The sequence below is a fragment of the Megalobrama amblycephala genome, linkage group LG21, assembly GCF_018812025.1.
Source record: "Megalobrama amblycephala isolate DHTTF-2021 linkage group LG21, ASM1881202v1, whole genome shotgun sequence".
Classification (NCBI taxonomy): Eukaryota; Metazoa; Chordata; class Actinopteri; order Cypriniformes; family Xenocyprididae; genus Megalobrama; species Megalobrama amblycephala.
The window spans coordinates 5,931,091-5,945,558 of NC_063064.1; the positions used below are offsets into that span (position 1 = coordinate 5,931,091).

General features: G+C 37.1%; 1 protein-coding gene across 1 annotated transcript in view; it reads left to right on the forward strand.

Annotated features, from left to right (window-relative positions):
- The window catches only part of cpne5b (copine Vb), a 210,561-nt gene that overhangs the window by 164,558 nt on the left and 31,535 nt on the right, over window positions 1–14,468 (forward strand). Inside the window, 2 exon segments of the mRNA XM_048173479.1 lie at window positions 8,131–8,184; window positions 8,937–8,998. Coding sequence (XP_048029436.1) covers window positions 8,131–8,184; window positions 8,937–8,998 — 116 coding nt within the window.

Below are 14,468 nucleotides of genomic sequence, written 5' to 3' on the forward strand. Positions count from 1 at the left end.
TCTGGCTGTGTCAGTTACTATTATACTAGACACCGCCTTTAACCCTTGTGCTGTGTTGAAAACCCTATCACACTCGTGGATCACGTTGATGATGCTCCCCATAGCATCTTATTTAGATGCAGTGCAAGTTCCCATTCGAAAGGGAACTACAGTTACTATGGTAAATACACAATACTAACATGAACTGTTAATAAAAGATATAGACACTGATTCTGATAAATGGATTGAACATCATACCTGCATGCCCAGCTAACACACAATGTACCAGTTATGTAATTTATTGTTACTTTTTGGTAATATCATGACTTACTAATTGACAACGTAACTACGATGTTGCATGCTTGTAATTTAATTCACTCTTTATTAGGGGTATGACGAGACGGGTATCTCACGAGACGAGACGAGACTCGAGATTGAGTTCACGAGACGAGACAAGATTTTTACACACTATTTTTAAGAAATCCTAAATGGCGAAATACATGACTAGAAAAAATATTCTGCAGGTGTATTTGAAATGTTTTAACTAATCATCTTGTAATGAATGTCATTTCAGTTCTACTTTCTGAGTATGAATTATCATATGCAGTAAAAGACAACAATACTCAAGTACTGTAAAAGGTTTTGCTATTAACTCAACTGACTGACTTCTCTTCTGAAGTTCTTCTGAACTTCTCAACCATAATCGCACTCTCTCAATATTCAAAGTGCAAATGAGACCAAATTTTTCTTTGATACAGAGCTAAGAGATGGTTACAACTACACTGCCCAGCCTAAAATAGCTGACATATTGAGAGATATCTGTATTCATCAGGGAGCTGCTTTCAATATGCGGGGTATTGAAATCGCGTTTGAATGCGCGCTCGCGTTTACTTTCACTTTCGCGATCGCGCATAACTCTGTGAATATGGAGCGGCGGCGACAGTTATCCAACTGAATTAAATGTTTTTTATTTAAATACAAAGCAAAACGACAGTGGAGGCGTAATGTAAACGTAGCGGTGGCATATTCTTTCCTAATCATCCTAACCACTCTGTCATGGCAATATCACAAGACTACTTTTCGCCTCAATGCGAAATCTCATCACATTTTAGTCGCGTGAGATCTCGTGACACGAGATCTCGTCACACCCCTACTCTTTATACAGCACACGCCTCCGCATTATCGCATTAGTCACTCTATTGTGAGCGTGCTTCTCATGCGTCTACTTTTAAAATAACGAACTTGAACATGAAAAAGACACGGCATGTGAACGGCCCCTATAATGTCTGACAGGACAGGACAGTTCATTTTTCTGAGGTGAGAGACTTTTTTCCGTAGCAAGATATAAAAATAAAGTTAGAAAAATGACATTGACATACAGCCTAACATCTAGTCTGACAGGAGATACTCAATCAGGACATTGCATTTTTCTCAGGCACTCTTTATTAAAGTGTGTCTGACAGAAGAGTCAACAGCTTTCACACACGTCTTTCAGAATAAAAGCCATGCTCTGGAAAAAAAAAAAAACATGTAAAATTAAGTTTTGTTGTTGTTGTTGTTGTTGTTGTTTCTTTGATTACACACTTTTGGGTCACGACCCACCGGTTGAGAAACACTGCTCTAAACCCCACCTTTCCGAGAGCCTACTCTGCTCTGATTGGTCAAATGGCCCAGTCTGTCGTGATTGGTCAACCGCTTACAGTGCGTGTCAGAAACCAAACGGCCATTACCATTTCTGAACTTCAGCTCCAAATCTTCCTCAGCACTTGATACACAGTGATACGAACAGTAACAATGTCGTCGGTTTTACTGTATCAATTCCAGCACGAGTCCTCATCCTTTGGAAGTGCATGTAAAGTGGATTTGCTTTGGCAGCACAGAAAACAGCGTCTTCTCGACATGTCAACCACACGAACAAAACTCTTCCAGTCTCAGGTACAACTACAGTGTTTAAGGGTCAAAGTAGACGTTGTTTGTGGGCAGCCCACCTAGGTGGGCATTATACAAATTTGTTACAAACCTATGTAGGTTAATGCTGGAAGTAAGACTGGAATTACTGACAACTTGTTTTGGGCTGTTCAGAATAGATTTTGTCGTTTGGGAGTCAATATCTCCATTTTTCTGCATTTTAACTTACAATCACACTACATTAGAAGTAATATCCAAAAAAGTCTAATAGGCCCGCGTTATATTAAAGCTACCATTTAAATCATTATTGGTCAGCAACAGACTGTATATCAAAACATTGTTAGAAAGATAATAATTATATAATTGGAAATATTTTTCTGGGTCAAAAAGACTCAAGATGCTGGAGCAAGTTACATATTCCTTATATGTAAGCAGCAGATCATATATCTAAAAAAGTTGTTAGAGAGATAACTATATCCTTAGAAAACAGACTATTATTCAGTGCATAAAACTCAAAAAGTGTTTCTAGGTCAAAATTAATCAAAATGATGATTCAAGTCAAATACGGATGCTTTCATTTTTCATAAATCTCCCTCTAAATCCCCTCCAAATATTTTAATTCTTAATTTAAAACCGATTCCTCAATCTAAGAGATACAGTATAAATGTTCAATGCATGAGTCCTATGTTTTTCTATTTCTATTTCTAATTCTAATTTTGATTCTTTTTTATGGATATTTCGTACTCCTTTCTATTGTTGCCGACCACCCCCATCCTCATGAAATGTTGCAGGTACCTAAAAGTCTCTTCTTTGTATTCCTCTGGTAACTGCTTAGACGGTACAGTCATTAAAGCACTTGGTAAGCATGCAAATGAGAATTACTATGACAGTGTTCCTGGGATTCTGAATTATTACAGTGATTTACCATTCCCTTCCCAAAGGATGGTATCTGATATTACAAGCATTCCCAGCACTCCTACCTTCTAATGTGCTGATGCCAACACATCACCAACACATTATAAAATATCTCATGGCAGATGAAGCAGTGATTCAGGTGGTCTGTGAAAATGCTGTTGAGAGCTCTGCAATCAGGGTTGATCAAACATTCATAGTGTCTCTTTGAGAGGTAGCGGTATACAGTCGAGGCTTAACCAAAAGTGTCAAGTCTGTTTATTGACCTTGGAATGAGTTCTGGTGTATTATTTAGGGTAAGAATATTCCTCAACACAAGAGGTTGTTTTGCCTGGAGCATTTGTTGGAAAAATGTAATTACAGTGTAATAAAACATTTATTACAGTGTAATAAAATGTTTTATTATAGCACCTTTTTATACATTAAAGAGTAGGGGTGTAACAATTCACTCGTTTTCTCGATGCATCGAATACAAATCCTGACGATGCATATGCATCGATCTTGAAACGTTTTTTGAATCGCGAATCATTAATTTAGGCCGATAATCAATGTAAAATGCTAATAATTGGATTAATCACGATTTCATGGCGATTCAGTGCTTTAAAATATATAAACATTAAATTACTTCATGCGCGAATTGATGGAGATGTTGAGCGTCGTACATTTGCACCCTCACAGCTCTCTTTCAGATACGCGCGGATGCACTCTTTACCGGCTCTCTCTGGATTCCGCTCGCGCTCAGTCCGTAGCCCACGTAGCTCTCTTCAGGACGGCCGCTGCTATTCACATGAGCAGATGACTGCTCTATATTAAAACAATAATAGTTCAGAGTCAAACCGCTCAAACCATTTATAAAGCTGCCAAGTCATTGCGTGGTCACTACTGTTGAAATAAAATACTTTCATTTCCTTGAAACGTCACCGTTATTTTCGATTAGATAAAATGCTGAAGTTTTAACACTCTGAGGTCTGAGGGTATCGCCGGCGATACCACCGCGGTTTTTTTCTTACCAGTGTGAAAGAGACTCAAAATACTCTGTTAATGTTACACATACAATTAAGAGTTATACACCATTTTAATCTGTGGAATATCTTCTTTTATTTGTGTACACTCAGAGTAAAAACAAAATGTTGTGCTTTTTATAAAATAAAGAAAACTAACATGATGCGTGATCTCTCGTCTCCCTCTGAACGAAGTACAATCTGATAGTTCTCAGAAAATGAACTGTAACTTAGTGAATACTAATCACAAAAAAATTAGACTTATGACTAAAAAAACGTTGAAATGTCAGGTTTTAAATCGTGTAAGTCAAATCGAAAACAAACATTCTGTGTTTATGTAATCTGTATGAAAAGAGAGCCATGTCAGAAATCCGTGATTCAGCTCATTATCCGCTAATGCGGCCACGCCCACGGAGGGAGTGCTATTCAGACGCAAATTCTGAGTCAATACATGCATTCATCATCTCAATCGTGTATTTATTGTCTTGAAAAGTGTTTTGAATAGCCATAGTTAGCGATCTCTGTCCTCTGTTAGTTCGGTTAGTTCCTGGATTGCCTATTCTTCTTTAGTGCTCAGGCATTTGTGGACTAAAGGTGCACAGAGCGCCCTCCGGCTGCAAGTATGAATTGAAAACACAGTATCCAGCACTCATAGTAATGACAATAAATCCTGAATAAATATTACTCTTCTGTATAGAAAATTGACAAACATATGAGAATCCATCAATATTTCTCCAAATGTGCATGCTTTTAAGCTAAAAGCCTATATGAAATGCCATCACAGAAATACATTATATTTTAAAGTATATAATAGAATACCATTATTTTAAATTGTAATAATATTTCACAGTATTGCTGTTTTTTCTGTATGTTTGATTTACACCATGATGAGATTTGAATCATGATCACAGAGGGTTTTTTCACAGCCTACCTGACTGAAAGGCCTCATTAATATGCAAGTCATTTCAGGTCATTATTATGTGATTCTTTTGTCTTCTCAGGTGAGAATCACCCATTATACATGAGGATTCACGCCTCCACGCATACTGTGTTTCTTGACCAAAGATGTTTTAGAAAATTTAAATCTCTCTATTGTTTTATATGAACAAGCAGGCAGCATAATTTTTACCTCATTTTGAAGCAAAAACTCTAGTCTACAACCTCAAATACCCAGAAGTCTTGTGAACAAAGATTTAATATATATTTTTTGGCTTTATTTCAGTGACTTAAGTTTTTTGTTTTTTCAATAACCACACATAAACGTTATTCCTTCAAAAACACAAACATGTACATACATGTTCCTCACATATTATTGTAGCCTAGTTTGTGCTGAATACAGTGTAATGACACTTTTTCCATTAATATGTTTATGAACAACTGAAAAAAGCACAAATGTCAGGGCATGTCAAAACTTCTCCAGGGTCCCAAAAATCCTCAGACCCCTGAAGGTTAAGGAAATGGGTTATTGACATTACCCGAGCAGTTTAAGTGTAAGTGTCTAAATGCATACCCACAGTTCAATGAATGATAAATGAAATTATGAACTTAATGTTGTTAAACTGAATGTACGAAGGAAACTGCTGAAATAACTACAACATTAACAACACTGAAATTAGAACGCGCGGTTTATCTATCAATCAGATGCGCATTAAAGTTGCATTCGTTACTATAGCAACAGTAGAAACCCAGCGTGGTTTTTTTTCAGAATCATTGTAAGGAAAATGCTCCATACAAAGAGGACAAAGAGGGCTTTTCTTACTATTCTGAGAAGAAAAAGTTAGTTTAGGATTCCTTGGGAAAGTGCATGATATTCTAGGGTAGTCTCTCCATGTAAGCATTAGTATGTTTAATGTACCTGGAACACTTTAATAAGGTTGTGTAGCCATTAACACTATCCTCCACTAGTTAACTATATATGAACTAGGCCTAACAATACTTTTAAAGCCCTTTTAAAGTTTTAGCTTGTCAATTTCCTCAAATGCCAATTTGTATAGGCTATTAAAATAAAGTTATGTAGCATCATTGAGAACTAACATGAACTAACATTAACAATGGACAATAGTTTTTTTGTTTGTTTTTTGCCCTTACTCTCTGACCTCCTGAAGGCCACTGTGTAATTCTTACCCTTACTAAGACACACTGAGGGAAGCATTTCAATAACCGATGAATCGAATCGAATTAATCGAATCGCATCGAATTTTAATGTGAATCGTCTCGTATCAAATCATTCTGAATTTGCAAAAATCGTTCTTGAATCTAATTGAACACCTATGAATCGTGAATCGAATTGAATCGCTGTATACCCAAAGATTCACAGCCCTATTAAAGAGTCTTTAGATTTACATCTTATCCATGTCTACCCTGTAATCTCACCTCTCAGGTTTTTGTGAACCTGAAGGGGTGAACGGTCTACAGCCAACATGTTCAAAAAATCTTTTCATCTCCAGATCCTTGCATTCATCTCAGCACAAAGAATCTATTTGAGCTATTGATTACTTTGTGTTGTGACATGAATGGGGGACGACCAGGGGTCGCTGGTTCTTTCTTCTGTACTTCACCCTACAGCTAAGAGGTCGCCTGGATGGTTCCACTTTCATTTGTGTGCTTTTCAGCATCATTATCTGTCTTATTCTTCCTTGCTCTGCCTCTTTCATTCTCTCTTCTCGAGACAATAATCTTGACAAAATCTATCTTCCCAGCTCCTTATTGTCAATAAAATGGATAGCCTATCCAGCATTCCTTCATGGTTCTTAACAATCAGAATATATGTGGGATGCAATATACAGTAAGGAATCATTGTGCTTACATAGATTGTAAATGAAACTGTCAAATAAAGGTAAGAAGTAAAGCAACACTACTACTGTTGCTGATAGATAGGGCAACACTTTATTATACACTTCACTGCAAAACTCTTCCTAAATCATCTGTGCTATGGACATAATACTGTATAACCCTCAATCTGTATTATATATTATATATTACTCTTAATGTTGCTCAATTTCTTCTTGAAGGTATAGTTCATATGGAGTTGGCCCACCCTTTGCAGCTATAACAGCCTCAACTCTTCTAGGAAGGCTTTCCACAAGGTTTAGGAGTGTGTTTATGGGAATTTTTGACCATTCTTCTAGAAGTGCATTTGTGTGATCAGGCACTGATGTTGGCGAGAAGGTCTGGCTCGCAGTCTCCGCTCTAATTCATCCCAAAGGTGTTCTGTCGAGTTGAGGTCAGGATTCTGTGCAGGCCAGTCAAGTTCCTCCACACCAAACTCACTCATCCATGTCTTTATGGACCTTGCTTTGTGCACTGGTGCGCAGTAATGTTGGAACAGGAAGGGGCCATCCCCAAACTGTTCCCACAAAGTTGGGAGCATGAAATTGTCCAAAATGTCTTGGTATGCTGAAGCATTAAGTGTTCCTTTCACTGGAACTAAGGGGTCAAGCCCAACCCCTGAAAAACAACCCCACACCATAATCCCCCTCCACCAAACTTTACACTTGGCACAATGCAGTGAGGCAAGTACCGTTCTCCTGGCAACCGCCAAACCCAGACTCGTCCATCGGATTGCCAGACAGAGAAGCGTGATTCGTCACTCCAGAGAACACGTCTCCACTGCTCTAGAGTCCAGTGATGGTGTGCTTTACATCACTGCATCCAACGCTTTGCATTGCACTTGGTGATGTAAGGCTTGGATGCAGCTTCTTGGCCATGAAAACACATTCCTTGAAGCTCTCTACACACTGTTCTTGAGCTAATCTGAAGGCCACCGGAAGTTTGGAGGTCTGTAGCTATTGACTCTGAAGAAAGTTGGTGACTTCTGCACACTGTGCGCCTCAGCATGCGATGACCCCGCTCTGTGATTTTACATGGTCTACCACTTCGTGGCTGAGTTTTATACACCTGTGGCCATGGAAGTGATTGGAACACCTGAATTCAATGATTTGGAGGGGTGTCCCAATACTTTTGGCAATATAGTGTATCTTTTTTTTGGAACAACATGAGAGAATGTTTGGGGGAACTATTCATAAATTGTAACTTAGTGCCATTTACGCCACAACTAGTCAACTAAGTTTTTAAAATCCCAGTAGTATCTTAGTGTCAACATCCCTGGAGGCCCAAGCAACCACATATATAGCAACTTGCTAAAAAACCTCAGCAACCACATAGAAACTCCTTGGTACTCTTTTCTTTTTATAACTGTGATACATTTTAGGGCTGACAACTGGAGAATTCAATGTGAACTCAGAGCAAAACTTTAATTTTCTGCATTTTCCACATCTTTTAAATGTCTGAGCTCGTTTTGATTTCTCATTTCTTTTCCAATGGCTCTTAGGTGGTGAATCCAAAGAAGAAGATGAAGAAAAAGAAATATGTAAATTCGGGCACGGTGAGTGGTGGCTTTTACCAATGTGAGCGTGTATGCGCATGTGTATCAGGGCATATGCTTGCACACGCATGTATGCACATACAGACAGAGCCTTTAATTACGGCGGTTTCCTGTGTTCGATTATGTGATGGGAAAAGCAAAGACATGCACAGTAGCTTTCAAATGTCTTCCCACATTAATGAGTATCCCTTTTACACCCATGCTAATTAAAACAAGTTCAAAAACCAAGAGAACTTTGCTTTGTAGCTGCACGGTTTTCCTTTGACTGGACTTTCGTGTTTAAGCGCTTGTGCGTATGGCTCATTGTAATCAACAAATAGTGGAGGATGACGTTTAAATGGGGAAAATAGCCCAGTCAAGACGCACGTATTAAACCAAATGTCACGCCACTGTAAACATCTGTATATTTGTGTGTAGAGAAAAGGAGTGTGGGTGGATAGAGATCATGGAAGTGAATATGAATGCAGGAATTTGTAGCACAGCAGAGATAATAAGATATGAGCAACATACTTTGATTGATGGCTGTGCCAGAGTCACCTTATTGCTTTATATTATGAGATCAGCCTGAGAACATCGTCTCCCCAAGGGTCGACACTTCGCCCGCATTCATTCACTGCCTCGTTCACACCTCTAAAACAAGGTGTATTAGTACAATTTCTGACATGACAGAATATTATGTGGCATCTGCATATTTTTGTTGTTGGTGTTTTGTTGTGGATTCACTTGTCTCTTTTGATTTGTTTTCGATGCAGGTGACACTGCTGTCATTCTCAGTGGAATCAGAGTCGACTTTCCTTGATTACATCAAAGGAGGGTGAGTAGAGAGACAAACGTCCTTGCTCAGCCGCTGTTCATGTGCTGTGAATCACACGTATTACTGAATTTTGATCCTCCGACAATTGCAGGGCGGGTCACATGACTTTATTTCCAATTACACATAAATAGATTTATTGCTGTTACAATGATCTGTTATTTTAGTATTGTTTATATTCTATTACAGGATTTATTTAATTAATTCATTTCGAATGAGCTTTTATTTTTATATTTTCAGTTATCATTTTAATTTATCATTGATATTGATGTTTTTTAAACATTTCTATTTTACTTTAATGTATTTTTATTATATATATATATATATATATATATATATACACACACATACTGTGTAAATTTAAGTTCAAAAAAGAATTTTAAAAAAATGATCACGTGTCAACTATGCAGTTACAGTCATGATAATTTAATTCTTTAAATTTAGCATTCAACAAGATCCAAAGATCACAGAGGCTTAACAGGACCCTCTTAAACAATGTTTAAATGTTTTTGCTGTGCATCCTAACAGCATTTTGCTGTTTGACTGAACGCCACAGGTTCCATCAATATCAGATTTATATCTGAGATATGCCTCTTGGCATTGGAGATTGTGTGGTAAATATATTTGAGATTGTGGTGGGTTATTCTAAGCGCTATCTATTTTATCGTTCCACACAGCCAGAAATCTCACACTTTCTCAACTTTCAACCTTGAACAAAGTGTTTCAGCAAAAGACCAAAGTTAGCATAACTTTCTTCTTGTTACATAGAGCAAATGTGTAATAGCTAATCTGCTATTTTGTCAAGTAGGATGTGCTCCTGTATCAATATTTTTTTTGGTCTGACAACAAACTTAGTTTTGCGATATAAACTTAATTTTAGGGAGATTCATGGAATTTCAACCCAATATCAAGATTGAAGATTTATTTGTCACATACACAGTTATATACAGGATACAACCAGCAGTGTAATGTAAATCTGTGTCTGTGGCGACATATCTGTAATATGATATTACGTTGCTTCTTGCATGTATGTGACACTTTCAGAGTGAAATGTCCAGTGAGTGGTGCTAAAAGTGTGTTTATCTGAAACACATGAAAGTGGATCTGGCAAACGTTTTATTTCAGTGTTTGTTGTACTGTACCTATCATGTCACTTTGGAAATTAATAGCCTGCCTTAAACCTAACTGACTGTGTTAACAAGCAGATAAAAATGCATTGCTGAACCAACCATGTCATTTTAGCTTTCTTCTACAAATATTGAGCTCTTTTATAGAGTATTGTGACTCGTATTTCACTGTAAAAAAAAAATTTCCCGTAAAATTTATGGTAAAAAACGGCAGCTGTGGTTGCCAGAACTTTACAGTAAAAAATACAGTAGCAACGTTTTAGGTTTTACGGGACAACACTTAAGTTTACTGTCTGTTTTACAGTTCAAAATCATATAATTGAAAGGTTTATATTGTAATAATTATGGTTCATAACTTCATTTTACACACTGTAAAAAAAAAAATCAGTTAAATTTATGGTAAAAAACGTATTTCATTAACTGATATAATGTTAATTTACCAACCTATTGAAGTACTAATATCTGTTTTGCACCTTTGTGATGCACGTGCAACAAAATGCTTCATGAAAAATAAACCAGTTGATGAACGAATGACAAGGAAGCACAAAAAATGAGCATGCGGTACACAAGAATAAATACAAAAAAAAAAAAAGAGTTTGTTGTTAGTCACAAACAGCACATCAGCTCCAGACAATCAAAACCCAGTGTTACTCACATGAGTAGTGGGATCAAAGCAGCCTCTGCTTCTGTTTTCAGGCCTTCCCGCTTAGCTCTCTCCAGCACTGGAAAGCTTTTCTAATATAATGTCTTAAAGCGTTTCGCCCAGGCATAAACCTTCATTCCAGTGATATTCTTTTGAGCTCTTTTGTATTGTGTCCCATTTCTCTTCTTGCTGTTTTTTTCTTCTTCTTCTTATTTTCAAATCTCCCTCTTGCTCGTTCTCTCTCGTCGACCATCATACGCCCCCTAATGCTGATTGGTTAGACGGTTGTTGTTGTTGTATTGGCTCGACTAACCTCCAAACAGTGTATTTGAAATACTACAGAGCCCCCCTTTAAAAGTGTTTTGAGGTCGTAACACAGTAAGTGTCTTTAATAATGTAATAACATTTCAATTAATCATTTGATACAGTGCACTTGTTGTGTAAATGTTTTTACATTGTACTTGTATTTAAAAAAAAAAAAAAATACCTGTAAGCAACTATGGCTATAATTAATTTCTGTAATTGTACATCTATAATTACACTGTTGATCCTTTTAACTTTTTATTTTTTGCAAAAATAAGTCTTTATTAATAGATAATCTGCTAAATCTTTTTTTTTTTTTGAAAAGGAATGAAAGTTGCGGCTGTGTAACTGCCACTAGTGTTCATTTCAGCTGCAATTTTGACTGACACTAGTGCACATTGTACTTGTTCTCATTTCACACCCTTTTGCATTTGCCAAATGGTCTATGCATTGATTTTCTTTTTATTTACTTCAAAGAACAGTTACTTCAAAGTTTACCTCAAAGAACAGATATTTTTTACAGGGAAGTACATACATAAAGATAATATCCCACTTTTATGTGCAGGAATGTGTAAGTGTAGCAGACACTCTGGATTCAGAGCTGATGGTCAAGAAAGCTTTGTTTCATGTTGATTGAATTAAGGGACCAATGGATCTTCTAATGCGGTTTAATACAAGCCACTGTGGTCAAAGACAAATAGTGAAAAATGACCGTGAGCTGACAAAGAGAGTGGGGTGGAAGTTTTGAGCCAAATGCAAAGTGACATTTAGGTGAATCCCTGTCAGTTTCGACTGACTGCCCCGGCACGGGCAGCCCTGATAGGGTTGGAGGGTTTACTGCCGCTGGCTTGTGTAAACATCGGGAGACCGCCCGCAGGTTCATGCTCACATGGAGACAAAACAATGAATCCGGAGACAACAACAGCGTGCGTGGGCGCATTCGTGTGCGCATGTGTATTCATGGAGCTGCAGCATTGTGTTTCAGAGCGCACGCAGCATGTGGGATTGTTTAGTGGTCTGACAGACCATAAATTGATTAAGCCCTCGCCTAAATGAAAACAGGAAATTGCCACTTAGAAGAAGAACCCTCTGCATTATTGACAAATATTACTCCCTAAGTGACTGAGTCGAGAACAGCAATAGAGATGATGAGTAGAAGACGGAGAGAATTGGAGCACATCAGACCCGAGCTGCTGCGGTGTGGAATTAGATCAGCCATGAAGAGAGCCAATCAAATGATGAAATGACCGGACGGCACTCTGTCTGCTGAGAAACAATCAATTATAACCCAGAAAACATGTTCTGCACACTGCAAAAATCAGTTTCTAAATCAGTATTTTGGTGTTGTTTTGATGTAAGAAATATCGAAACATTCTTAAAGTAATATTTTTATTTTATTTCAAAGTAAAATTAATATATATATATATATATATATATATATATATACAGACACACATATATTATTATTATTATTATTATTAGTATTATCATTAAAAATACTGGTTTCCATTCAAAAGTTTGGGTTGTATATTTAATTTCTGCATTATTTGATCAAAAATAGAGTAAAAAATAAACACTGTGAAACATTACAATTTATATTTGAATATATTTAAAAATGTAATCAAAGCTGAATTTTCAGCATGATTACTCCAGTCTTCAGTGTCACATGATCCTTCAGAAATCATTCCAATATGCTGATTTGCTGCTCAAGAAACATTTCTGATTATTGTTATGTTGAAAACAGTTGTGCTAAATCATATTTTTGTGGAAACTGTGATGGAAACTTTTTTTTTTTCATGATTCTTTGATAAATATAAAATTCAAGACAACGGTATTTATTTAAAATTGAAAACGTTTGTAACATTATGAACATCTTTACGGTCATTTTCTATCAATTTATTGCATCCTTACTGAATAAAAGTAACAATGATGAAAAAGAAAAAACAATATGCCAGTGAGGTCAGAAAAATACATTGTAAGTTATATTTTTTGTAAACTAGCATGCAGTTTTGATTCTCATGTATATTTATCTTGTTTAAAATGTCATGATATTTTTAATTACAATAACATTTTTACTGGAAAACTGGATACAAATACTGAATAAAAAATGCTTTTTGAGTGCAGCCAAGCATTAAAAAAACAGTAACCTATTAATAATTGTGACAGTTGAGGATCTTTTGGCTCTTGCCAATGAAGAACGTATGCTGAGCTCCGCCTTCATTGCCGAGAGTGTTTGTACTGATTAAGCGCTGACCTTTACCTGCATGGAAGTACTCATGGCTGAGTGGCAGATAACCTGTTATAATGTGCTCTGAGTCTCCGGCCAGCCTGTGCATCCCACACAGGACCAGCTTTCGACATTTCTATTAAGTCAGATGAGATTGTGCTGCCCATGGTGAGAGTCTGTTCTATCTGTGCAGGAAAGAGTCAAAAATGAAGAATTTATTGAAAGTGTGATTAACGGTCGCATTGTTGCACATATGTGACTGTGATACCATTTTAATGATTTCACTATATATAACAGATCATACAGGTACAGTTGTCGTTCGAGCATTGTCTAGGAGTGTAAGAAAATATTGATAAACGTGAGTATTGTGATATTATGCTGCCGATACTTTATCAGTACTCAAAATCATTGTATCAATATTTTTATTTTATTTATTTTTTTACATCCAAGATTTGTGACAGTGACTTATTAGGTTTAAAATGAGACCTCTAGATGGCAGTGTTTTTATCTCTGAATGTAAACAGTGGCTGTGTTTATGTCCATCTTCCCTCTGTCTCGTTCACTCAGATGTACGTCATTTCTTACGTTGCATGAGTGCCCACTACTGACGGAACCCTTGCAATGGGATTTAAATGGAACGCCCTAAGCCCTTGATCACTTGCTGTTGCGACGTCACAATCATGTTGCATTGTGGTCTGTGGATTTGCCTGAAGTGGACATATGAGTAGATTTGCTCCCTCGGGTCAAAAACGAGGGATCAAGGGTCTTGAACCATTTTGAACCACACTTCCTCATGAGGAGAAGTGCTTAGGAAAGCTTGAGAGTGTATGTCTAAAAGTGGAGTTAAACGCAGCCTGTAACAGGTAGAAGTGCAAGTTTGCACTGCTAACATTAGCATTAGCAACCCCAGCTCTCTAGTTACCACCAATGGAAGACGAAAGAAGTACACCAGCTCTCGCTGCAGTGGAAGTCATTCTGGCTTGCACTATAAAGAAGGCAGATGGATCTTAGAGCACATTCCGGTTCTATCCATGTTGCTGAGAGTGACATTTAGAATGATATGTAAATACATGCTGTACGCTTTCATTTCAACAACAAAATAAACAAAAAATGACAGCGGTGAGAAAACAGTAGTTAAGAAAGCATAGCAATGTGTTTGCACAAGCTTTGCAA